The 27546-nt window shown below is 38.6% G+C and overlaps 1 protein-coding gene across 2 annotated transcripts in view; it reads left to right on the top strand.

The window, feature by feature from the left end:
- MAN2A1 (mannosidase alpha class 2A member 1) overlaps nucleotides 1-27546 on the top strand; it is a 172447-nt gene that overhangs the window by 26038 nt on the left and 118863 nt on the right. For both annotated transcript variants that reach the window (XM_008704925.2, XM_040621982.1), the window contains exons 3-4: nucleotides 1962-2106; nucleotides 14933-15104. In XM_008704925.2, the coding sequence (XP_008703147.1) occupies nucleotides 1962-2106; nucleotides 14933-15104 (317 nt within the window). The remainder of the gene's footprint in view (nucleotides 1-1961; nucleotides 2107-14932; nucleotides 15105-27546) is intronic.

Here is a 27546-nt window from a genome sequence, read left to right as displayed (position 1 = left end):
ATACTTTGTTTTGTTTTACATGTATGTGGAGATAATATTACAAATATATTGGGTTAAATAAAAATATATCATTAAAATTAGTTTCACTTATTTCATTTTTCTAGAAAATTAAAAATTACAAATTTGGTTTGCATTCTGTTTCTCTTGGATAGTACTTTTCTAGAGGATAGTGGAGTTGTAAACTAGGAGAAGAAGGGCCTAATGCTTTTTAAAACTTAAGGTGTGTCAAATTTGCTCTGTTCTGCTAATTAGCAGAGAGCTGTGTTTAATCTGTACCTTAGACCTGAAGGTGGAACTTGATGACAAGTCTGTAAAGGGCAAATATTTTACAGTTGGATAAAATGGGTTGGCTCTGGCCTTGCTTTGGAGTAGATGTTTCCACTAACTTCTGGGGACAGAGAATGTGATAGGATCTTGAAGTCATGGCTCCACAGGCCGAGCCAGCAGCTGGAGACAGAGTTGGCCAGGCCTTGTGCCTACAATCTTATCAACCTGTGTGTGTCCAGGTTCACACACTATCGGGATTCTGTGCTGTGAAGGTATATCTACTTTCGTGAGTCTTGGCTTTGTATAGGTTTTAAATAAGTACCTTTTAAAGGAGAACAACAGAACTTTTTTTTTGGAGGGGGTGTTAAATCTGGGCTGGGCAGAAACAGCTGTGCTGCTGAACAACCCCAGAAGGCAGGCAGAGGGAGGCAGTGAGGTACAGGGCAAGCTGCAGGGCCAGAGAAAGAACCAGAAGGAATAAGGGAGACTGCTAACACATCCTCCTTTCCAGCTGGTTCCCAAAGATTTATCGACTCGTCCTTGGGAACATCTTATTTTATTTATTAAAGTCATACATTCTGAAGTGAGAGATATGTTGTTGCCTTAAAATACTTCGTATCACTTTTTACATAATTCGCTCCGTATCTTTAAATATTTTTGTAACCCGCTTACATATTAGGATATAATTTTTACATAATTTAAATTTTACCGAAGTCAGTTGTGTTCTCACATTTAGTATTATAGAGGGTATAAAAAGTACAAGTTTATAGGGTTTTTTTTTTTTCCTCAAGATTTTTTCCTTTGTGTCCTGGGACTACTACATTGGAAATGAAGACAGTATTTGAACATTTAAAAATTTCCATTTTCATACCAGTATCTGTATTAAATTCTTTATTACGGACTTCATCCCCCAGGAATAATATTCACTAATACTTTAAGAGAAGCAGATAAATTATTTGGTCTTATTCATATATGGATTACACGGCATTTTTAACTTCTAAACATGCTTCCCAAATACTATCTTGAATGGTACAATGAAAATGCTGTATTTTATATTTTTATACAAATAAAAACCCTAAAAACATTAAAAAAAAATTTCCATTTTCACATGATTATGCGTCATTGACTCAGTTGTTTTATTTTTAGAATGAAAAAGGTAAACATAACATTTGCTAAATGAAGGAATAGTTGTAGATGCATTTCCATTCAGCTACAGATTTTAAAATATATGCAGCTAATTGTAAAATAAAGACAACTCAAAGTAAAAAAATAATTATCAGTATTATTTGAAAAAATGCTGAAATATTTGGTCATAATTACATTTCATCAGAAATGTTTTCTTTGCTGTTTAGTTCCTGTCAATTTCTACTAGATGGTGTTAGAAGTAAAGCCGGGCAAGAAGGAATTGAATGAAATTATTTTTCATTAGAAGCAGATAGGGGAGGGGCTTATTTATCAGGATAGTTAAGTAATACAGTAGCATTTTAAGAATTTGAATGGTAATTAAATGTTTTCTGCCTCAAACTATTCAGTTAATGTCTACAGAAATAGTTTTATCTAGTAAAATACATACACAGTACAACAATGAATAGCTTTGAGCAAATATTTTCCAACATTAAGTTCAAATTAAAAATGGTAATACGTGGTTAAACTTACTCTTTTTTTTCCCTTTATTTTGTCTTTTGTATTTTTAGATGTTGGATGTTTACAGTCTAATTCCTTTTGACAATCCAGATGGTGGAGTTTGGAAACAAGGATTTGACATTAGCTATTTATTTAATGAATGGGACTCTAAGCCCCTTCAAGTCTTTGTGGTGCCTCATTCTCATAATGACCCAGGTAAAATTTGCACTTAAAAAACTATAGGTTATTAAGCTCCTGTATGCGCAGAGTATTTTAATGAGAATCTGGTAAAGCCGATTTCTCAGATTTTTGAGACATTATTCGCTGACTTGTTACAGCAACGTATTCCTTTTATATGTCATTGCATTTTGAGTTTTTATTTTATCAATTTGTGTCATTCATGGATAGTACTTGTGCAGTGTGAAATAGTAATAAACACAAGAAGGTCTTTGTTTTGGGGAGGAAAAGTTGAACTCACTTAAGGTGCTGACTGTTCATTGTAGTTATTTCTTGTAAAATACCGCATAGGAGAATTATTTCGTGCTCATAAACTCTGCACTAAAAAATGCAGAATTCTCGTGGAATGTTTGAATCTTTAAAATGGAGAAGCAGTGTAGAGTGGTTATGAGCCTTGGTCAGGTGGACATGAGTGTGGAGTCCCAACCCCATGGTGTGAGACAACTTTAGGCAAGTTACTGAATGTGAAAGTATAAGTATTTTTCCCAGGTAGAATGAGGATAAAGTATCGACTTCACAGGATGAGATGTAAAGGTGTGATGCATGGCCCCAGTAAGTGCTGTCATTATCATTATTGTTATTACTTCGTATGACAGCTTTTGTTATTTATTGAGGCTGGAGACTTTTTCCCCCAAGGTAAGGGAAATTGCTAAAATTACTGTGGGAAATACGATACAATGTATAGATTTGTTAGTGTGAGTACACTGGCACAGAGTAGATACTTCATGACTTCTGTTGCAGGATTTTTTGGGGAATGTACTTCGAAAGACTTCCTTTGAGGACTTATTTACGCTTTTATTTGTTATTTTTCTCAATTTCTCCACTTCATCATTACTATCAGAGGCACCATTATTCACCTAGTACTTTGAAGGTTTTTTCTTTACTCCCAGCATTCATTTATCTCTGACTTATATCCTTTCCCTCCGGTTTATTGGCATGTGTTCCTTTCTGTTTCTAAGACAGTAGAACTTGTTACTTTAGGTCTGGACGTGTGATTTGGTGAGGTTGTATGTATATATATGTGCATACACACGTGTGCTGCTTTTGGATGAGAGAGGTACTCGGAGACAGTTTGGATGCTGAAATGTTTGAATTTCCATAAAACTTCAATATTTAGTATGCACAGAGGTATGAAATATATGAAATCAGTATTGTTCTGGAAATTTGTGATGAGCGTATGTCACACCAGCTTCTGACTTGGTTTCTCTGTCTTTGGTGTTAATGTCTTTTTTTCTTCCAAATACCTGTCTTATTAACCTTATCTCTTAAATGTTTTGCATCATCTTCCTCCTTAATCTTAGCCTGTCCCTTCAAATCCAAACTCCGAAGGCTGGGCATCTTCTGGAGCCAGGCAGAGGGAGGCAGGCATCCTGCTGTGCTGTATACTGGCCCCCAAGTCCTTCGGGCACATTCGTGTGTCTGTAAAATGCAGATGATATGGGTAGAGTAGCATCTTAAAGCACGAGTTAGTTACCAAGTAAATACAAAAGGTGATGAAAATCACATATAATTTAAATTCCTTTTGCTATTTATTTACTTGCACACCAGATTAAATAGTGCATTTGCATTTAGGGTATGTGTACTGAGAAACAGGTGTTTGTGTATATCTAGACTAACAGTGAGGTGAGGTGCTCACACTTCACACGTGGGATCTAAGTTTGCCTGTAGGACTACAGATGATTTTCTCTGTAAATCTCACTCTGAAATATTCCCTTATTGAGTGAAATGGTGGCGGAGCCCCTGTAGTATTAAAATTGTTCTCTCCTTTCTTCTCTGCCAGCTGTACGCAGTTTAGTTCTTGTCACTTAATTGGGTGTGTGATGTGATCCCATTGAATACAGTTTCTTATAGGTTCATAAATACACTTTGCAGTATGTCTTGCAAGTCCTTGTGTGAACCCATTTCTCCTCTCTTTTAGATTTTTTAAAGACTTTTATTATCTCCTCCCCTTTTCTGCCATCCTCAATTTCCACCAATCTCATTTCTCTTGTAATTCTAACACATTCACGCTTAACTATAATAATAAAATTGGTGTTTACCAGGCAGTGTGCCAAATATAAACATCTGAGGTTCACAATAACCCTTGAAGGTGGGTGCCACTACTCATGACGGAGGTGTTACCAACTTGTCAAGCTTCCAGGGGCAGGCGCCCTAGGAATTCCTTGTTAGTTTACGTGGATCTCCCACCTGAGTACACTCGAGAGACAGAGAACATGTGTGTCCTGTTCAGTCTGTCTCATTGCCCAGCCCCACACTTGGCATATAATAATCGCTAAATATAGAAGCGGCCTTTTCCACCTGTGTCCATGCCCCTCTGAAGCTTTTTGAACTTTACACACTTCCCTTACACCCTCTTGCACATAGACATGGATGTAAGCGTTTACAGCACTTCTGCTTTGTTTCCTCACTAGAATGTAAGCTCAGTGAGGGCTCAGACTTTGTCTTACAACCACCAGGTCGCTAATGCCCAAAGAGTAAGCAGCACATGGTACGACTGACTCATTCGGTTAAATAAGCTAATGAACCAGGGAATGTGACTCTGCAGACTCAGAGGAAACATTGGACCTTGACAAATGCATTTCTTTAGCGTCTCTCCATCTTTTCTTCCTGTTGTCTTGTTTCTGTTCCTTAAGAAAAAATATTTAAAATGTGCTTTGTAATTTTAGATACAAACAGCAGACGATATTAAGCTCTTCAAGGGCAGGGATTGCCTATGCCTTTGAGTTTTTGTTTGCTTGCCTTATGGTTCCCACTGTAGTTAGTGTGTTGTTCTGTGGGGAGACATCTCTAATAACTGGTCCTGACCGCTCTAGATGAATCTGTCTGTTGGTATCTTAGCAACCATAGTTGAGTCTTTTTGTCTTAGTAAAAGATGTTAATGACCCTTACCCTCAGGTCCTCCTCCACTTAAGGAAAAAATAATGGTCAGACACAGACCTTTTAAAGCGAAAGCGATTTTTGCTATTAAGCAAAATGCTAGAGAACAGAACCCACTGACTTTTCTTCATAATTTTCACCGCTCCTTCACAAAAGTAGAGTTTAGGTAAACTAAATCATTCTGTGAAGAACTAAATCATTCGGATCATGAAGAACCCCTCTTTCAGTGGAAGAAAAGAGTTAAGTGTGTGCACAAACATTCCAAGTCAAAATGTGACTCCGTAATGGGAAATCTTCGTATAATACTCCTAAGGGAATGTGCGTTAGGCGGTTTACTTTCTAAATGAGATTTATAGAGATTTGTTTGCATTTTCTGCAGCAACAGTTTAAAACAAAGTTTAGCTCAGTGGTTTGTTTCATCAGTGGAGTTTTGTCTGTTGGGGATAGGAGTGTTTGAAATAGACTTTTAAAAGATTCCTATATTGAGTTCCCTAACTTTAAGAATTCTGTTGCTGTGTTTTTATATATGTGGGTGTTTTTCTTTTTGGATCAAGTTCTGATATCTCACAAGACAGATAAATTTCAAATTATGTTTGTATTTTAATTCCTAATCGTGTTCTTCCAGTCCATGAGGACATGTAACAATTGTCATATAGTATTTCATATGGTTTACATGAGTTAAAACAAAATTGGAAAGGAATAGTTAAGTAAATGCTGATAACTTTGTACTGTTATGCTTTTGAAAAGTTTTGAATCATAGACCATGAAATTAAATGTTAGTTGATTGATACATGTTCATGTTATATTTAATAAGCTGATTAAAACACAATTACAGCACCTTTGTATCTACAATCTTAATCCTTTCCTTCCCACTACTTAAACTGTTGAAATATTTAGTTAATTTTCCTTCAAAGAAATCACAGTGTGTAGAGAGCAGATAAGGTATACTAAATGGAAAGTTGGACAGCATATTGTTAGTTAAGCAATTTGTAAAATGAACATTAGAAAATAATCCCCCATGTGGTATGACTCCAAATAGGAGAGAGACCTAGGCACAAGAGCCACAGTGGAAAAATCATTTTATTTTGAGCATTTGCAGTTCTTTTACAGAGTTTTTATTGATTCGAATGAGAGAGTAGGGTTTTTCAATTTTTTTTTGAAAATTAAGAAAACATAATTTTGCATTTAGCATTATATGTTAATTTGAAATGAGTGTATGTGCCCTTATTATTTTTTTAAAGATTTATTTATTTATTTTAGAGAAAGAGAGAAAGTGGTGTAAGTGGGGTGGGGGAAGAGGGGGAGAGAATCCAAGCAGACTCCCCGCCGGACCTGGGGCTCAGTCTCAGGACCCCGAGTTCATGACCTGAGCCAAAATCAAGAGTCACACTTAACCGTCTGAGCCACCCAGGTGCCCCATGTGCCCTTATTCTTAAAAAGCGAGAAAGAACAAAAACATGAGGAAATCACAGTGTGACGTTGTTTTAAAGGTTTTCTGTTTGTATATTGTTAAGCATGGTCAGAAGGAAAGAGTTCTGGTCAACCATAGTTGGGTAATGCCCAGGTGGGTGAAAGCAGGGGAGACTTGGGACTCCAGCTACCAAAGAAACCTGCTGAGTGGAAGGAGATGGTCAGGAGAGGGGAGATTGGTTTGTGGGCACAGTTTGGGGAATACTTTGTTCTGTTTAGTAATCGAGGGATAAAATGAGTTCTTTGGTTTTGGCTACTGTGATGGGAAATTTGAGTTTCTAGAGCTAAGATTGTATGAGGAAGAACTGAGTGAGAACTGGTATTCGTTGCCTGTCTTGTATCAGGGGAGTGTCGAGGGTGTGTTGCTTCATGTAATCCATTCTGCAACCCTCAAAACTGGTAAATTAAACCCCATTTACCAGGTGGGGACAGTGAGGCTAAGGTAGGTATACTAATATCTCCGAGACCCATCAGTTATAAATTGGCACAGGATGGCGAATTAAAGCTCAGATTTGCCTGATTCTGAGATCTCTGTTCTTTCTCTTTACTGTGATGCTTCTCCAGATACTTTATTTAGTTCAAATGATTTTCTTGCTTTATGGGCATTAACTAATTTGGCACATTTATCTGAACCTTGGGTTGTTAATAGAGTTGCCAGATTTTTTTTTAAAGATTTTATTTATTTATTTTAGAGAGAGCTTGAGCAGGGGGAGGGGCAGAGGGAGAGAGAGAATCCCAAGCAGAGTCCCTGCTGAGTGCAGATCCTGACTTGGGGCTTCATCTTAGGACCCATGAGATCATGATCTGAGCCGAAACCAAGAGTTGGGATGCTCAACCGACTGAGCCATCCAGGATCCCCTTGGGTTGCCAGATTTAACTTAAAAAAAAAAAAAAAAAAGTTAAGCTTGCGTTTCCAATAAACAATAATTTTTTTGGTGTATATGTGTTCCGAGTATCATATGGAACGCAGAGTAAACATTTATTCATTATTTATCTAAAATTCAAATTTAACTTGGCATCCTATATTTTTCTGGCAATCGTAATTAAGAAAATGTTGGCATTAAGAGTTAAATGTTTACACAGCTCTTTAGAATTATCTTTCTAAGCGATCTCTAGAATTGGTGTATTGAGGTTTCTTTTCAGAGGGAAAGGGCTGGTTGTTGTGGCTCTGGACTGCATTCTTCAGGAGAACATAAAGATGTAGGTGATCATCAAACATGTCCCCATTCTCCTGTTTTGGTTACTTGTGTCTTTCTTTTGAGTCTGGGTGCTTCCAAGCTCACCAGTGTGCCAGTTTTACAAATAATTGCTAACACTTATGGGAATTTACTATGTTTCAGGCACTGTTCTGTACACGTTTCAAATCCATTACTGCTCTCAGCACTTTACAACAAAAATCCTGTTATTACCCTTATTTCAGGGATGAGGAAACTGAGGCAGAAGAGAGTCCAAATAATGTGTTTGTGGCAGGGCTGGGCTTGAACCCAAACTGTCCAGCTCTGGAATCAGGACTTGTAACCATTATTTAATATTGTCTCTTGAAGGTAATACTTCTGAAACCATAGGCCAAGCTTCCAAGAAGAAGGTCTTTTAAGTGTTTCCATGTCAGATGTCATCTGCTTTAGTATTATTAATCATATAAAATATTTTATGAACTGTCTGGCAAAAGCAAACACCTCACTGCACTGTTTCCCATCCTTTTTTCCTTCTGGTCTGTCCTTATTGAAATGGATGTCCCTGTCCTTAAATACTACTTGAGTACATGAGATGGTGAGTGGTTTTCCTCATTGCTGCATATTTTACAATTAGCAAGTCATTTAGAAGCAGTATTTTCAGGCTTTTAAATGGTTTCTTTTAGAAACTGATAATTTGCCCCGTATTTGCCTGATCGTAAGGCTAAATAGCTCCACACCCTCACAGTAGCTCCTTGAAGGAAGTCACTTTTATTTTTACTTCTAATGGTGTCTCTCTCATATTATAGACACTTTCCATTTTTTCAAACCACTAAGCTGTGTTTGGGGAAGACATAGTAGGCCTGAAGTGTCCTGTGAATTGATGCGTGTGGATGGAGTCCTTAACAAGGGAGGGAAGTAACTTTAGCTACCCAGAGTTAGAAATTATTGTGGACGTTGATCTTACAAGGGCAGGTGTCAAATATCGAGGTACGCAGTTCTTTTAAAGGGCATTTAGAAAAGCAGTATAGTAAGGGGTCACAATTGGACACTATCCGTACAGCTGCAGGATGAACAAAACCGCAGCTGTCTGGACAGTAATGCAGATAGCTCCCGTGGTGTGGGATAGAATTTCCAGTGGGGGCATCTTACACGGCTTCAAAAAGTGCTGTATCTCAAACAGCTTAGTGGAAGTGAAGCTGATATGCTTTGAAAACTATTAGATGACACTGAATCACCTGGAAAAAAGGTGAGGTGATTCTGGAAATCTGAGTTCAGAAGCATTTATAGGATTCAGCAGGTTTCTAGGTTTCGAAAGACTCACAGGTCTTTGGAAAACCTTAGCTTCATCTTTGAGTCTCTCCTATCTCTTGGGAGCTTCAGTCAGTTAGCATATTCTCTTCATTTTGCCCCCTTGGCCTCATAAACATTTTCTAGCAGAATTTTTGGAGTGGCCTCATTTCCTGTTTGTTTTCTACTTTACCGTCTTCGTCTATCCTTTACACTCACAGTACACTCATTTTTGAAAGCAAAGATCAAAAGACCTTAACTTCCTTCCTCCTAAATTTTCAGCAAGAATCAAGAACGGTTTAGAAGATTTTTGGTGATCTGGCCCCCACTTCTATTTTTACTTCTCTCCGTACTCCCATCATGAAAGCTGCCATGCAGCCATACCCGGCTGCCTTCTGCTCCCTGAAATTGACACGGACCTTCGTGGCTTAGTGTCTTTTCCATATGCTCTTCCTTCTGTTGGGAACTACCACCTTTTTCCTCTATCCAGATGATGACTATTCTGAGAATCTCTCTTCTGTCCCTCTGGTAGGAATTCACCACTTCTTTATTCCCACAGCATTTCGTTCATATTTTCACTGTGGAATCTGTTTTCATTGATTAGCTTTATTGCTTTGCCTTCTTAGAGGCTTGGTTTGTGTTTGAATGAATAAACTGGAACAGGGCGTTGATTAAAACTCTTTCATACTTTGGCGGTAGGGGGAAACAAGCTTAACTTATAATAGAAATGTTGGAATTAAAATTAATCAGCAGCAGATTTGAGTTACGATAATACCAATTAAGATGGTACATGATGCCTTAAGTGTAAGACTGGCTATTACAGTCAACTATGGGAGGATTTGACAAGTGATGGAAGAAACCTGTTGATCATATGTTGGTAGACAATAACTTAATTGCTAAAATAAAGAAGCTTTCTTATTTATGAATATTCATATTTATTTTGTAAATTTGCAAATATTATGTTAAAAGGGAAGTAACATGAAATTTAAGTTGTAGTTTTTACATGTTTATTATCTAGATATAATTATTTTTGATTCAAAATTTATTATGTTTTCTTAACAGTTGGTACCTATTTAACTTTGAGTAGAATAAATGCAGTCATTAAAAAAATCACTATTGTAGCAGTTAAAATCACAACGGTGTAGCAATGATTTGAGGGGCATGCCTTCTTTGGGATGTGTGTTTTAAATCATCTTAGGGCTGACAGAGTTTTTTTAAATATAAAATAGAACCTTAAAAGATAATGGCCAAAGGTTATTAGGTTAGCATCAGAACAGACAACGAATTTATTAGAGCTAATTGTGTATGTGTGTGGTGTCTTTTCCTTTGGTTTCATTTCTAGTTGGGGTAATATATTTATACTTCATATACCTTTTTTCCCCCTATCCTTTTGGCCATACATCTCATTCATCTCATCTATCACATACTTACTGAATTCTTGACAGGTTAGGTTTCATAGCAGGTGCTGGCTTCATGAGAATTGACTGCTTTGAAGCTCAGGTTATAGGTTCTCAAATTTGTAGGAGCTGGGGAAGAAATACCTGGAGACCCTCAGACCCTTTGTATAAACATTTAAAAGTTGTAAATCAAACTGATACATTGCTAAATAAAAATATGTCTTTTCCTCCTGCCTCGAGAAACAGCACCTTTATCAGGAAGGCTGTGTGTGGGTTGAGGTTGACCACGCTCCGGTTCTCCACCGGAATGTGTTGGTGCGTGGGGGAAGAGCCAGCCTATCGTAGCCCAGCCCAGTCTCCCAGAAATGGCCCTGTCCTCAACCAGGCCCTTCTTTGCTTGCAGATACCCCAGCACTCTTCCCGCACCCCTGCAAACTGCATCCCCCCTGCCCATTGCTCAGGCTAGGGAGGATACCACATGCAGGTCGTCTGCCCTATAGAAAGAGCTATAGAAGAACCGTGGTGGGCTCTAGAAACTGGCTTGGGGATGTTTGAACACAGATTTCTGGGCCCTGGTACTCAGAAGGGCAGGTCAGGGCAGGCTCTGGGTGGGCAGGTTCTCGACTTTGGGGATTTATTGTGTGAAAAGAATGCGGTCAGAGGAAGAATGGGAAAATCCCTTAAGTGTCTGGGGCTCAGGAAGGGATACCTTTGCCTACGTCCTAAATTGCTGCTGTGTACGCCCTTGAACCAAATACAACTAAGTGTCCCTTGAGAGATCAGAGCACCACAAAGTCTTTAGACTTTGGAGCTAGATCAAGAGTCAATTTTAAAAAATAGCGTTTTGTCAGTGAACAGTTACAAGGTGCTTAAGTGTTCACATGCATTAAAAATAAGTGGTAGAGTTGTCAACTTTATTAGGCTTTATATTTTAGAACTTAAAATTTTTTATGATAAAATAGTGATAACAAATTTGGAGTTATGCCTGCTTTATAGAACTTCTAATTATGTATTCTTTGTTTCAGATATTTCCGCACTTACTTAAAAATGGTGATTACATGTTTTATGGTTAGAGTGTTGTTAGAGAGGAAAAAGAATAAATGGAAAGGTATTCTTCGTGCTATTCTAGCCCTGGTTCAATTTCCAAGTGTATTCAAGGGAAAGAAAAAGGCTGTGAATTGACCACTTAAGTAAATCAGTTTGCAACTCAATGTCCTAAGATTATTAAATCCAGAGGTAGGAATATAATTTTATGTCACAAAAAATCATCCCATACAACCTTTCGTAAAATACTATCTTTCTGATTGGTCTCACGTTAATATACAATTGTAGTTTTACAGTAATTGAGGAAAAGAAAGAGCCAATTCGGTGTAAAAGGGAATACTTGATTACTCTATTGTATAAGAGCAATAAAAGCTAATTTACTGTTATATTACTCAACATTGAAAGCTTCAAGGGGCTATCTTTTAGTTCATTCTTCATTAATTGTGCTATATTGTAGTGATATTAATATCTATTATAGATGAGTTTTATGGAAGGCTTTTAAGGTGACATCTCTAAGCATGTATTGTAGCTCACGTAAATATCTTTGACATATTTCATGCATGATTGTTGAAGGGCAAATGAAGTGTTCAAGGCAAAATGGATTAATCAGTCACTGTGATTTCTTTATGAAAACTCCTGTGATAAACTATTCTTTGAAAGGGTCTTAGCTAATAACAAATTATAACTGATGAAAACAAGTAATTGTACTTAAAAAGAAAAAAAACCTGTTACTTTTCATCTTCATAAAGGAGATTTCTTTTAAATTTGCTTTCTGTGCTAGTTCACTAGAGTTTTATTAAGTTAATTTTGGAGTCATTCCATTGTTCATAGTTCTTTTCTTTTATTGAGTTAATAGCCAAATAATTAGGGCTTAGTGTTGACCTTTGTTAAAATTTAGGTAGAAGTTATGTGTGATGTCTTAAAGACAATGATTTTCACGGAGCCATTTCAAGATTTACATGGTCCTTACATATATGTAATAATAGCATGGTGCAGAAATGGATGTCACTTGCATACATTTGATTTTAGCTCAGTCTTGCAATATGGAGGTAGATATATGTTAAATTAAATATTACAAAATTCTCCCCACATTGCAACCTTTGTTTTGGGAAGTTAACCACACTGACTTTTTCTAGGGCTATATTAGTTTGCTAGGGCTGCCATCCCAAAGTACTACAGACTAGATGGCTTAAGCAACAGAAATTTATTTCCTTACAGTTCTGAACACTGGAAGTCCAGAATCAAGGTGTCAGCAGTGTTGGTTTCTTCAGAAGGCCTCTCATCTTGGCTTGCGGATAGCCCTCTGTCTTCACGTGGTCTTCCCTCTGTGTGCGTCTGTGTCCTAATTGCTTTTTCTTGTAAGGACATAATGGATTAGGGCCCACCCTCGTGACCTTGTTGTACCTTCATCACCTCTTGAAAGACCCTGTCTCCAGATATAGTCGCATTCTGAGGTACTGAGGTTTAGGATTTCAACACAGGCATTTTGAGGGGATGCAATTCAGCCCATAACAGGGACATAGAATGAATTTCTTTGCAAACCAAAGTTTTGGGTTACCAATATGTGTAAGATGTGGAAGAGTTTATTTAAATGTTTTAAATAAATGTGTACTTTTCAAAATTTAGATGTTAGAAATATCTTTTATTTCCTCTTTTACTTGTTTTGATTGGAGAGATGGGGAAGGGGCAATTAGAGACTGATAAAGATGATAATAATAATAGCAACTAATATTTATAAAGTCCTGTTATATCCTGGGCTCAGGTCTGAGCACTTGATGTTTTTTGTCTTGGATGTTGGCATCGTCAGCAGCCAGTTAGAGCATTCTAGGGGTAGGTTGGATTTTCTTTGCTTGTCCTTGGGAATCCAGATGTGGATCTTGGCTCCACGCTCTAGGGCAGGAGTCCAAGTTTGTACTCCTGGCAAGATGGGATTCTTTGCAAACCACTATTTCGTGAGCTATCTTTGAATTTTCTATATGTACAGGCTTTTTATTTAAATATGGAAAAGTTGAATTATCCACATAGTATTCTTTGGTGACTTTAAAAGTACTTAAAAGTGCCCCAGATCAAGAAAATCCTGTAAAGAACATTTTACGCTGTATTCCTCTGTGGCGTCTAGCTTCCTACCTGTCACTTTGTACCTGCTCACTAAATAACTGTGGAATGAATGAATAGATTTTAGGTAGAGCAAAAGGGAGAAATACAGTCAGAGTGGCACTGCTCTTTTCAGAAGCTCATATTTACATTGTCAAAATAGTTGTATTGTCTTCTCTGCCCTAGCAGATTTTTAATATTTTTCCAGAATTAAATATTAAATATAGTATATTTCAGATATTAATTATAGACAAAAGAACTAACCAGTTGGCCCCTTATTATTTTAGTCTTCCCACATGTTTGAGGTTTGGGAAAAACAGAGCAGTAGTTTAGCCTGGGTGTAGAGAAGATTTCGTAGATAAGAGGTGGTTCTCTGGAGGGTCCACTTGGCCGGTAGGTAGCTGGGTAAGATTCTGCCTCGGCAGCTCATCACGTCGCTTTAATGCTCTGCTGGATACGGCTGTGCTTAGACCTACAGGTCTTGTTAAAAATATTTCTTTATAGTGATGGGGCGCCTGGGTGGCTCAGTCATTAAGCATCTGCCTTTGGCTCAGGTCATGATCCCAGGGTCTTGGGATCGAGCCCCGCATTGGGAGGCTGCTTCTCCCTCTCCCACTGCCTGCTGCTCCCCCGGCTTGTGCGCGCGTGCTCTCTCTCTGTCAAATAAATAAAATCTTATAAAAAGACGTTTCTTTGTAGTGAAATTGCAAATATCTTTAGAGAAAATTTCCGGGATATTTGAGAAGTAGGAAGAGTCCGAGAACTAAGTCCTCAGTATCTACAATTTTCTTTTGAAAAAGACTTGACGTACATGTATGCACTTGTTTGATTGGTGTCAGTTTGTGCTTCCAAAAAATGGACTGATTTACAGCCTTTGGAAACTAATGCCTGTTCTTGGCAGAATTCTACTTCTCTGTGCTCGTAATAGTGCTCTTAATTACGTTACTGCTTTGCTGCTGGCTTTTAGATACAGTTTGTACTTGTGATTTTCTTTTTCTTAATTGAACTTACTAAAATGGGTAGGGAATTTCAGATGTGGTATGAAAGGATACAGTTTTGATTCCACATTATGAGTAGGACTGCCAGCTAGTTAATGCGGTTCAGATTTTTAGAATTAAAGCAAATTCCTTATATTAGAGATAAATTATAAATAATTGAATTCGATACTATAATTATTAAGCATAAATAAATGCTTTTCGTCCTCAGATCATTTCTCTCATTTTTTTTCTCATTTCTATCTGAATTTGTGCATTTTTCAGAGTATTTTTGTCATTAGTGACTTTTGAGTTTCATGCCCATTGAAATGGAATTTCACTACTTGAAACACTTCTGAGATTTTTAAATGTGTCTTCATATGAGCGAAACATCTAAGGCTATCCAAAGGTGATGCAATGGAATGTGACTGAGTTGAAATCAGACATATGAATCAGACCTTTGTTGTATATTTGTGTCTTGATTTAGGTTGGTTGAAGACTTTTGATGACTACTTTAGAGAGATGACTCAGTATATTTTTAATAACATGGTCATCAAGCTGAAAGAAGACTCACGGAGAAAATTTATGTGGTCTGAGATTTCTTACCTTTCAAAGTGGTGGGATACTATAGATAAGCCGAAGAAGGATGCTGTTAAAAGGTTTGTTTTAAAACTGTTTTTTTGTTTTTTGCAATTTGGTAATATTAACCATTAATTATACAGTGAAACAGGTGTTGAATTTTTAGAAGGTAAAAATTCTTAGCCTTATATCTGAGACTTAAAATATTTCTTCACATCCTTTTTTCCTTGATTCTGGTTCAGCTCTGAAAAAGTGACTTGAAACTTTTCTATTGAAATCCTTATGTTCTAACTTTGTCCCAGAAATTGAATTACTAGGTCAAAGGGGCTTAATATTTTAAACGGTTTTTGAAGCATATAATCAAAGTGACCCCTGGAAAGATTGTTTCAGAGTATTCTTCTATCTTCCACATAGCATCGTACCATTGTCTCTGCCTAGTTGGCCACCAATATAATTTTTTTCTAAAACTTTGACCAATTTGATGTTTGAAATATTTTAATTTGAATTTTTGATTACTGATAGCATTGCATATTTTCTCATATATACAGGCAAGGTTTTTTGTGAATTGTTCAATGGTGTACTTTTTTCTTACCAATTTGTAAGTTTATACACACATACGTCAACCCTTATTTTCCCTCAAGTTATTTTCTTAATTCTTAGTGTTTGATATACAGACTTAAAAATTTTTATGTAATCAAACATATTAATCTGTTTTCTTGATATGCTTTACTGTCCTATTTTAGAAGGTCTTTCCCAATCTAAAGATCAGACAAACAGTCCTTTATTTCCCCCAGTTTAATTTTTTTATCAGTTTTTAAAATGCTGAAATTTATCTTTTTAATGTGGTATGATGGGAGATTCTGTTCCCTATGTGTCCTTCCCCTCTGCTCCCAAGAGTTTAAGGATTATCGTAGCATGAATTGCTTTCTTTTATTTATTTAATATCACATATATAGCACTTACTGTTTTAGTGCCTGTTCTGAGCACTTCACAAATGATAACTGATAATCCTCGCAGCAGTCCTGTGAAGTAGGTACAATGACTGTCCTCATTTTACAGATAAAGACACTGGGCGTCTGGGGTCACCCAGCTGGGACGCGCCTCGCTGGTATGCCATCCAGGGCAGCCTGTCCAGCCCCACAGGCAGTTCCCTCCCATGCTGTGCTCTGCTGCTGCCCTCAGATTTAAATTGTCCTTTTTTTCCCCTACTGATTTGAAGTGCCATCTTTATTGTATTTAAATACGCATTGATTTCTGGATTTTCTAACCTCTTTCATGGACTTTTCTGCTTGACTCTAATTGTTTTGGCTTCAAGATCTGTTTCATTAACGGACAATTTAAATCTCCCCTTGTCTTTCTTTACTGAAAAATTCTTTTAATAAGTGACCACTTAATTTTCCCAAAGAGCTTTAGAATTAATTTGTTAAATTCTTCTACCATATCAAAAAAGAAAAGGATTTTGATGGAAGTTGACACAAACATTTAAAGATAATTTGGAGAGAATTGGTTTTCCATCATTATCCATCAGACCTTTTTTTTTTCTTAATAGGGCACAACATTCAAAAACTTTGCTAGTGATACACACACACACACACACACACACACACACGAGATGGGAACCTAATAAAGATGCTGGTAGAGTTTTACATATGTTAGGTGGTTAAGAAATACATAAATGCTACAATAAAAGACCTGAAGTTTGCTTGTAGACATGGGTGTCAGAAGGGGTACAGATTGTGAGTTAGTGCAAAGTGGTAGAAAGTGGATTATCTGAAATCTGACAGCAAGTTGTTTGGCATATATGGATGGTTGTGAACACAGGCAGTGAACGGAGGTAGCTGGTAGACCTTGGAGGGGTGTGTGTGCGTGTGTGTGTGTGTGTGTGTGTGTGTGTGTATCCCTATGTGGCTGGGTTCAGCTGGGTGCAGTTTTCTTACTTTTTCTCAGGGACAGAATTTCACTTAAGCAATACAAAATTTACTCCCTAATATAATCATTCACTTCGGAACAAATTTTTGTTTTTGAAACAATCATTTATAGCAGAAGTGGCTATACATTTTTTTTTTTTTTTTGCCACTGTTCCCCTGTCAGCTTCCTTTTATTTTTAGGGATTTTATTATTTTTTTAAATTCAGTTTTTTTAAATACCTAGGGGTCCATGCCTGGTCTTTGCTTATTAGTGCATTCGTTCATTCATTCTGCAACTACTTCCTGAACATCTGCAGTGGGGCGAGAGCTGCAAGGTTTGGGCACTTCTGGGCTGAGTATTTCTTTTTCTTGATCGTAAATTCTGACTTGACAAATAACTGTCTTTTCTCCTTTTCATAACTGAAATTACCGTTACTGTCATTCACTTGTAGTTTGTTTAGACTTGCCTGCTCTCTGCTGCCCTGTTTACTTTAGAGAGAGTCTGTTTAGAACCGTAGTTCAAATGGCTGGGCCCTGGACCAGGCTACCTGGGTTCAGATTCTGGCAACTCCCATCTGCTGTGTGAACTTCGGACAAATTACCTCATTTTCTTCATTTGTCAAGTGGGGAAAATATTGGGACCTATTTTATTTGGTTTTTATGAGGATCGAATGAATACAAATAAATGCTTAGCCCAATGCCTGGTGTATTTTAAGTCCTTAATAAATATTAAGAGCTCGTGTTATTTTCACTTTTACTTGTCACTTGGAGTATTTCTCTTGGATGCGCGGTGTAGAGTTGATTTCCAAAGTCATCCTGAGACTCTCCGTCTTGTAATAAAAGAATTTAACTATAAAATATGTGCTTTCTTTCTTAAAAAAGCTTTTTAATGTATTGCTTCAGTGAAGATAACCTTCCCCTCCACCTCTCCACTCAGACATTTTTAGGATTTTTAAAATTTTATCCATAAAATTCTAAATGTTGACCTTGTCTCTAGGTATAACTTATTATTAAATTTTCCATCTGTCAATTCAAACATATCTTCGGCTTATGTTTTCTGCTCTTACTGGGTACTGTTTTTATTTCCTTTGTTTGGGGATTAAATTTTCTAGTTACTGAGTCTCTCTTTTGCACATGCATTTTTGATTTCTTTGTTATATTTACTATGTTTGAGAGACTTTTCTTAAGCGTTCTTTTTTCCCCACCTCAGATTCAGTTCTCTGGGGTATGAAATGTGTTCTTTTCTGGCTCTGAATGATTGGTTTTAACCGTGTTTGTTTGTTTGTTTGTTTTTTACCCCTCTGTTCTGCATTCTTTATGTTGTACCCCGTAGGTCCAAGTGTTTTCCTCCTTTTTATTCATCCTTGAACAATAACATGTACATACACCTGGAATCTGTCCCAAAACAGAGAGTGTAACTGGCCCCAGTTCCTTCCTGTTCTAACTAAATACTTTGTTTCCTTGTTGTGGGTGTTGGTTAATATTGACTGGCCAGCGTCCATTCCCCCTGATTTCCTTTTGGGAAATGGTCTCTCACCCCCGTCAGATCCTCCATCTTCCTGCCTCAGGTCAGACAGGGCAGCTATGACCTGAGCTCAGCTAATTGGTATATTACTGCCCAGTGTTCTGAGTCGTTAGAGAGTGAAACGAGTGTGGACAGATGGAAGCAGGGGAGGCGGACGTAGAGGGAAGGTTGCGGGTCATCCCTCACAGCCCTGGTGCATTCACAAGACTCTTCCTGTCCTGTGACATGGTCCCTGTGATCCCTGTAGCATGGCCTCTCATTTTCTTTCAGCCCGTCGTTAAGCCTGGACTTGCAGTCCTCAGCTTTGTGTGCCCCGGAGAGTCTCCCAGTGTATTTCCTCTCCAGAGTCGGCAGGTGTTGTTGGCAAAGAAGAAAGCTGGCTGATGTATTTCCCCTCAGATCCTTTGTTGGAGAGCTGGATTCTGAAAGATCACATGAGCATCAGGGACTCAGCAGCTGGAGAAGATGTTCCTGTCATGAATAGGAGTGGCCGGGGGAAGAGAGGAGCTGGGGCTGTGGGAAGATGGGGAGATTCATGAAGTGTTTGCTCTCTGCTGGGTGAGGCTGCGGAGGCCACGATTAGCTTTCTTCATTTAGCTTTCTCTTTTGTGATGTGTAAGCCAAGTAAGAGCTTTGGCCTGTCTGAAGGTCCTGCTTCCCCAGAGTATAGGAGGGAGTCCAGCTACCTCCGAAGGAAACTGGGGTTGCTGCCGCTGCTTTTCGTAAGGTGAGGCCATGCTTGATCCCTCCCAGCACGGCTGCATTAGGGAGCTGCCCTCTGCAGCAGTGAGGACCTAAGGGTCAGAGGCTTCTCTGTAGGATGGGGCTCTCAAGAGCCCTCAGGTTGAAGTATGGAGACAGTGATTAGTGTCTGTCCTAAGATACAGCTTTGCTTCAGTCCTTGGCCCTCCAAATTAGGGGCTGTTGCCCAAATCTCTCAGAGTCCTTCTCAGAGTCCTTTCTCTTTATGATTTGGGACTCCATGTTGATATTGCTTGTAGGGCAATGGCAAGTCGGTACTTGAATTATTTTAGTTTCATCTGCGTAGTATCTGTCAGAAATGCCACCAGGTTTATGGCATGAGGATAGTCCCCTTCCCCTTACTTTAGCTGGGTGCACATCTCTCTTTTTCTACTCCGTTGGCCATTTTACTTAGGTTGAGCTGTATGAAACTGCCAATATTTCACCATTTTTGATGTACAGAATTATCAATTTCATGGGATTCAATTTAAGATTAAGGATAGAGAATGGTAAGATGTTGGGAGTGGGAATGCAGATTAGAATCTAACGCTCAATTCATTTGTCTTAAACTTCTTTTGACAGATGCTATTTTGGCAATGGGAAATATTCTGGTATATAGGCCTTATCTTGATGATATCCTTTTGCTTGAAGAAAATATTGTTTTTGTTTGTTCTTTTTGTTGATTTTGTTTTTTTTTAAGGTTTTATTTATTTGAGGGAGAGACAGAGAGAGCACGAGTGGAGGGAGGGGCAGGAGCAGAGGAACAAGCAGACCCCCCATTGCTGAGCTTGGAGCCTGACGTGGTGCTCAATCCCAGGACCCCGAGATCATGACCTGAGACAAAGTCAGACGCTTTACCAACTGAGCCACCCAGGCGCCCCAAAGAAAATGTTTTATAGCAACATTAGGGCCAATGAGTTTTGTTTCTGGTCAGGCTTTGTTAAAGTTTTCTCCCTTCTTGGTATAATCGTTCACATTTATTCACTTATTACATTTATCTGTGGCACTAAGGTGATAGCAGTTTCCCTACTTACTTAAACACAGCATTCTTAGTATTTCTTGCCTAAATGTATGTTTGGGGGAAAGTTAGTAGATGTATAGGTGTGCTCTCAGGATTTAAAATTCTGAGCTTGTACTGAGTGGTGTTACTGATAGGATTTTTTTGACTGCTAGTATAATGCTTATGCAATGGCTTATTTTTTCCTTTTTGAAGATGAGTCTATGGATTATATGTCTGTACCTAAATTTGCAAGCTAGCTGTTGCAGAACAGAACCTGTTAATTCCAGCAGAGTTCCATGTAAGCTTTTATTGTCCCTGAAGAATACCAATTGATTGTGGGAACTTAACAGAAACATAACTCAAATGATCCCCATAATCTATTTTAGCAGTGACTTGTTTGATTCTCACCCCCTGTGGCAGCAGTATTCAGCTCTATAAGCTTTGAAAAATGAGAATCTAGTTAACTAAAGGGAGATCCATGCAAACAACATCTAGCTTTTTTCTTTTTTTGTGATTCAAAGTAATTTAATCAATTATAGTCGTGGTGCCTACTTGTAACACATATCCAGTGGATTTAAAAGAAACTGCCTCCCGTTAAATAATCAGCACATTTTCTGTCTATGCTTGTTTTATTTTTGAAAATGACTAGGATGTTAACATTCCTTTTACTTTTTAGGCTTCATATTTGAATATTTTTTGGCTAAATGCAGTTAAATACTGCATGATGTTTATAATACATCAAAATGTGAATCCTTATTCAGAGCCAAGCAGCTGAAACATTAGCCTTAGCATTCCCTTTGACTAGCACCCAGCACATTACAGACTCATTTTTCCTCTCTGGGCTCTGAGACCCTGAAGCAGTTTTTACGGTGCATGTGCTCTTGCTGTTGAGACTGGTGTTCAGTGAAGAAACCCAGTGAGTAGTTGGAGCCTAGAATAGTTTGTTTGTTCACCACAGTCGTGACCAGCTTCTTCGTGGGCATTTTGGTCTGAGGTAAGGCTTCACAAGTGTGCTGGGAGGAAAGGTATCATCAGTGAATGGCTTATTGAAATTACGGTTAATGAAATTATTTTATCTTCACCACATTGCTGGATTTCATTGCTTTGTCAAGAATGCAAAATCTTTTTTTTTTTTTTTTAAGGTTATTTATTTGAGAAAGAGTGCGTGGGTGAGAGAGAGAGAGCACTAGCTGGGAGGGGGGAGAGGGGAGGGCCAGAAGGAGAGGGACGAGCAGACTCCCCGCTGAGCAGGGAGCCCAACACGGACTTGATCCCAGGACCCCAGGATCATGACCTGAGCCGAAGGCAGACGCTTAACCAGCTGAGCCACCCAGGTGCCCCAAGAATACAAAATCTTTAATCTTTCTATCATTCTCTTACATCTTTTTTCCTAGGTTTATGTTTAAGTGAAACTTGTACCCTATTTTCTTAACTATCTGTTTGCTTATCTTAACTATCTGTTTGCTTATTGAAATCAGAGAAATGTTTGAGATCACATTCTTAAATAATACAAATCCAAACTTATTGATGTACATTTCAGGTTTCACTATAAAAGTGTACCTTCAAAGTTCTCATACAGGTTAATTTATTATACGGTTTATACAGGTCAAATTTTACGGTATTTTGACCGAAGGCTGCTGTAAAATTTGCAGAGCAATGATAAGTTACAGTGTGTCTTGTAATGTTCAGAGTAAATCGCAGATTTGGATTGAGTTTAGGGCCTAAAGATACATAGCATTTCATCAAAGGACTCAAAGCAATTCACCGGTGTCTAGAATAATTTTAGTTCTAATAGTTGAAGCAGCAGCATATATGTATTTGGAAAAGTGTGTATTCCACCGTCACCTCCTCCACTCCCAGTTCATTTCCAGTGAGGCAGCTTGCATAACTTTACCTGCCCCTCAGTCACTTCCGCTGCGGGCTCCTGTTTACGTCATGGATCATGGCAAAAGCCATGAGGGATTCTCACTGCTCTGTCCACTGGCTGTTTCCTCGGTCGCGCCGAAGGCTTTCTTTGCAGTGTCAACACTGACCACACCACTGTCCTTGAAATTCTTTCTGTTTTTGTCTTCTGTGACCCAGAGCTCTTTCTCTCCTGTTTGTTTTCCTGCATTGCTGAGCATTCCTTTTTCATCCCCTCAATTTCCTCCTGTCCTCACTTCCTCCATGTCCCTTTCTCACCCATAGGGTCGTACCCTTTGCTTCTCTTCATCCTGCAGGCTCATCCATGCTGTTGCTTTAATTACTAGGTGTTTGGGCTGCTTCCAACCTCAACTTCTTTTATCCCTACTTAATGGTAAAAGTTACAGCTAACACTTCCTGAGCGCTTCATGTATACCGGGCATGTTGTATGCACTGACATGTATTTATGCAGTCGGTCCTATAGCTTTCTTATGAGTTAAGATGAGGTAAGTTTCCTTATGAGGACTCTGAGGCAGGGGCATTAAGGAACGTGCCTAGCATCCTCCAGCTAGTAAGTGGGGCATGAGGACCAGAGCCAGGCGGCCTTGCCCCAGAACCAGTGCTGGGAAGCATTTTGTGCTCTGCCTTTCCATCTGCCATTCAGGCCACATCCAGTCAGTCCCCTTAGCCTTGTTAGTTATGCCTCTTAAGATTTCTGTGCTCTGAACCCCAGCTCCATCCCCATTACTCATTGTTCCCTGCTGTTATGAAACCCTCCAGCTGGTCTTCCTGTTTCTAGCTCTGTCTCTTCCAGGTGTCCTCCATTTCTCCCAACAGATTAGGTTTCTAATATGTGATTCTGTCCATGTCACTTCGTGGCTTTAAGATGCTTTGGTGATGCTTCAGTGTCAAAAGGTACAGACCCATCTCTTTTGCCAGGCACACACTGGCTCTTGACGGGATTCCTCCCTGCTTGTCCGTCCTTACCTCTGATCACTTCCTGCCTCGTAGTCTACTCTTCATCCTGCTGAGCCACGTGGGTGTCCTCAGGAACATGCTATTTCTTGTTTAGGAATTTGCCCATGAGTTGAGCTTAGATTTTTTTTTTTCCTTTTGTGCACTGGATAATCTCAGTCTTACTCATTTTTCAAGACTCAGCTGAAACATTACCTTATTTCCAAAGCCTTCCCTTATTTACTCCATCATTCATTCAACAGATATGTACTGTGCTAGATTCCAGGATACAGGAGATGAGGAAGACAGACCTGATTCCAGTCTTCAAGGCAGAACAGGGAAGCCATGTAATTAAACGTAGTATCACAATAAAGTGTTTCCTTCTATGGAAGCAAGAAGGGTGTCTTGGGAGGCTTCCTGAAGCAGGTGGTATTCAGGCTGAAACCTGCAAGGAGTTTAGAATTAGCCAGGGGGTGGGGAAGGAATTCCAGGTTATGAAAGGAGAATTGTGATGATGGGCCAGGGATTAGCAAGGGCTTGGCGTGTTCAAACACCTGAAAGAAGTTTATGAGGCTGCAGCATTGTGGAGGACGGTGTGTGCTCAGGCTGGTTAATGTCAAGAAGATGCAAATTATAACTACTACAAGATCCTATCCCAAACCCTTTAGAATGGCTAAAATCAGAAAGCCAGATAACACCAAGAGTTGACAAGAATGTGCAGCAACTGGAACTCTTATGTTGCCAGTGGGAAAGTAAAATGGGACAGTTGCCTTCTGAAAAGCCGCCGGAGTTGTCCAGTGTAAAACCTACATAATGAGACCGAGGAGTCCCCTGCTGGGAATTTACCTAAGAGAAATGAAAACATGCTCAAAAAAAAGACTTGTTTAGACATTTTCATAGCAGAATCTTTCATAGTAATTCAAATGTCCATCAACAAGATAATAATAGATGAAAACATGTGGCATATCGGTGCAGTGGAATACTGCCCAGCAATGAAAAAGAATGAATTACTGAAATACATAGTAATATGGATGAATCTACTGAACATGTAAGCAAACAAAGCCTGACAGAGACAAGTAAATATTGTATGATTTTACTTTATGGAGTCTAAGAGTAGTTAAACTTATCTATTGTGACAGAAATCATGAAATAAGAATGTCTTTCTTTTTTGGAACAGTTGAGGCAGGAAGTGATTGGAAAGGGGCATGAAGGAACACTCTGAGTTGAGTTAACGGAAATAGTCTGTGTCTTGTTTTCAGTGGTGATTACAGGGATATGAACACGGGTCAAAACTGATCAAGCCAAACACGTGTGTATTGTGTGTTGTTATCGCAATTAAAGGTCCTTTAAAAAATACAGTATGGCCATAAACATGATGGTAAGTCTGTTTATTAACATGGAAAGCTGTGCATGGTATAGTATTAAGCAAAATAAGTTGGTGAAAAACTGTGTCTACCATAACCCCCTATGCATTTATAACAAGATAGTGAGTAGATTTTTAAATTTATTTTTTATAATTTTTATTATGTTAGTCACCATACAGTATATCCTTAGTTTTTGATGCAATGTTCCATGATTCACCATTTGAGTATAACACCCAGTGCACCATGCAATATGTGCCCTCCTTAATACCCATCACCAGCCTATCCCATTCCCCCACCCCCTCCCCTCTGAAGCCCTCAGATTGTTTCCCAGAGTCCACAGTCTCTCATGGTTCATTCCCCTTTCTGTTTACCCCCCCTTCATACTTGCCTTCGTTCTCCTACCGATCTTCCTGCTATTTCTTATGTTCCATAAATGAGTGAAACCATATGGTAATTGTCTTTCTCTGCTTGACTTATTTCACTTAGCATAATCTCCTCCAGTGCCGTCCATGTTGCTACAAATGTTGTGAAATCGTTCTTTCTGATGGCCGAGTAATATTCCATTGTATATATGGACCACATCTTCTTAATCCAGTCATCTGTTGAAGGGCATCTCGGTTCCTTCCATGCTTTGGCTATTGTGGACAATGCTGCTATGAACATTGGAGTGCATATGGCCCTTCTCGTCACTACGTCTGTATCTTTGGGGTAAATACCCAGTAGTCAATGGCTGGACCATAGGGTAGCTCAATTTTTAACTTTTTAAGGGATCTCCACATTGTTTTCCAAAGTGGCTGTACCAACTTGCACTCCCACCGACAGTGTAAGAGGGATCCCCTTTCTCCACATCCTCTCCAACATTTGTTGTTTCTTGCCTTGTCAATTTTTGCCATTCTAACTAGTGTAAGGTGGTGTCTCAATGTGGTTTTGATTTGAATTTCCCTGATGGCTAATGATGTTGAACATTTTTTCATGTGTCTGTTAGCCATTTGTATGTCTTCATTGGAAAAGTGTCTGTTCATATTTTCTGCCCATTTTTTGATTTGATTATGTGTTTCTTGGGTATTGAGTTTGAGAAGTTCTTTGTAGATCTTGGATACCAGTCTTTTATCTGTAGTGTCATTTGCAAATATCTTCTCCCATTCCGTGGGCTGCCTCTTAGTTTTTTTTGACTGTTTCCTTGGCTGTGCAGAAGCTTTTTATCTTGACGAAGTCCCACAAGTTCATTTTTTCTTTTGTTTCTCTTGCCTTTTGAGATGTGTAATGAAAAAAGTTGCTGTGGCCGATGTCAAAGAGGTTGCAGCCTATGTTCTCCTCTATGACTTTGATGGATTCCTGTCTCACATCAAGGTCTTTCATCCATTTGGAGTTTATCTTTGTGTATGGTGTGAGAAATTGATTATTTAAACAGACCGATTAATTATGAAGAGATTGAAGCAGTGATCAAAAACCTCCCCAAAAACAAGAGTCCAGGGCCTGACGGCTTCCCCGAGGAATTCTACCGAACAGTCAAAGGAGAAATAATACCTATTCTCCTGACGCTGTTTAAAAAAATAGAAACAGAAGGAAAACTACCAGACTCATTCTATGGGGCCAATATTACCTTGATCCCCAAACCAGGCAAAGACCCCATCAAAACAGAGAATTACAGACCGATATCCCTGATGAATATGGACGCCAAAATTCTCAACAAGATCCTAGCTAATAGGATCCAACAGTACATTAAAAGGATTATCCATCATGACCAAGTGGGATTCATCCCTGGGATGCAAAGGTGGTTCAACATTCGCAAATCGATCAGTGTGATAGATCATATCAAAAAGAAAAGAGTCAAGAACCATATGATCCTCTCAATTGATGCAGAAAAAGCATTTGACAAAATACAGCATCCTTTCTTGATTAAAACCCTTCAGCGTGTAGAGATAGAGGGTACATTCCTCAATCTCATAAAAACCATCTATGAAAAGCCTACAGTGAATATCATTCTCAACGGGGAAAAGCTGAAAGCCTTTCCCTTAAGATCAGGAACACGACAAGGATGCCCACTCTCGCCATTATTATTCAACATAGTACTAGAAGTCCTTGCAACAGCAATCAGACAACAAAAAGGGATAAAAGGTATCCAAATCGGCAAAGAAGAAGTCAAACTGTCTCTCTTCTCAGATGACATGATACTCTGTATGGAAAACCCAAAAGAATCCACCCCCAAACTACTAGAAGTTATAGAGCAATTCAGTAATGTGGCGGGATACAAAATCAATGCTCAGAAATCAGTTGCATTTCTATACACAAATAATGAGACTGAAGAAAGAGATTAGGGAATCCATTCCATTTACAATATCACCAAGAATCACACATTATCTCAGAATTAACCAGAGAGGTAAAGGATCTATATTCTAGAAACTACAGATCACTCTTGAAAGACATTGAAGAAGACACAAAAAGATGGAAAAATATTCCATGCTCGTGGATCGGAAGAATAAACATAGTTAAAATGTCTATGCTATGCAGGGCAATCTACGCTTTCAATGCCATCCCGATCAAAATACCAATGACATTTTTCAAAGAGTTGGAACAAACAGCCTTTAAATTTGTGTGGAACCAGAAAAGGCCCCGAATCGCCAAGGAAATGTTGAAAAGGAAAAATAAAGCTGGGGGTATCACATTGCCAGATTTCGAGCTGTACTACAAAGGTGTGATCACAAAGACAGGATGGTACTGGCACAAAAACAGACACATAGACCAATGGAACAGAATAGAGAACCCAGAAATGGACCCTCGGCTCTTTGGGCACCTAATCTTTGACAAAGCAGGAGAAAACATCCAGTGGAAAAAAGACAGTCTCTTCAATAAATGGTGCTGGGAAAATTGGACAGCTATGTGCAAAGAATGAAAATTTTATTCTTTAATCTCATGTATTTTCTGATTCATTATGAATGAGCATTTTATTAATTTTGTTTTGGAAAATGAGAAAATGAAGTAATGTTCACTCTCTGGTGAAATATTAAAATCTTTTTTTTGGTTTTCTTTTTTATTTTTCTTAAGTTTTTCCTTAAACTCCAGTTAACATACATTGTAATATTAGTTTCAGGTGTACAATATAATGGTTCAACACTTACATGCAACACT

The sequence above is a fragment of the Ursus maritimus genome, unplaced genomic scaffold, assembly GCF_017311325.1.
Source record: "Ursus maritimus isolate PB19 unplaced genomic scaffold, ASM1731132v1 scaffold_5, whole genome shotgun sequence".
Taxonomy (NCBI): Eukaryota; Metazoa; Chordata; class Mammalia; order Carnivora; family Ursidae; genus Ursus; species Ursus maritimus.
Note: the sequence above shows the minus strand (reverse complement) of the source record. Positions and strands in the feature narration are given on the sequence as shown.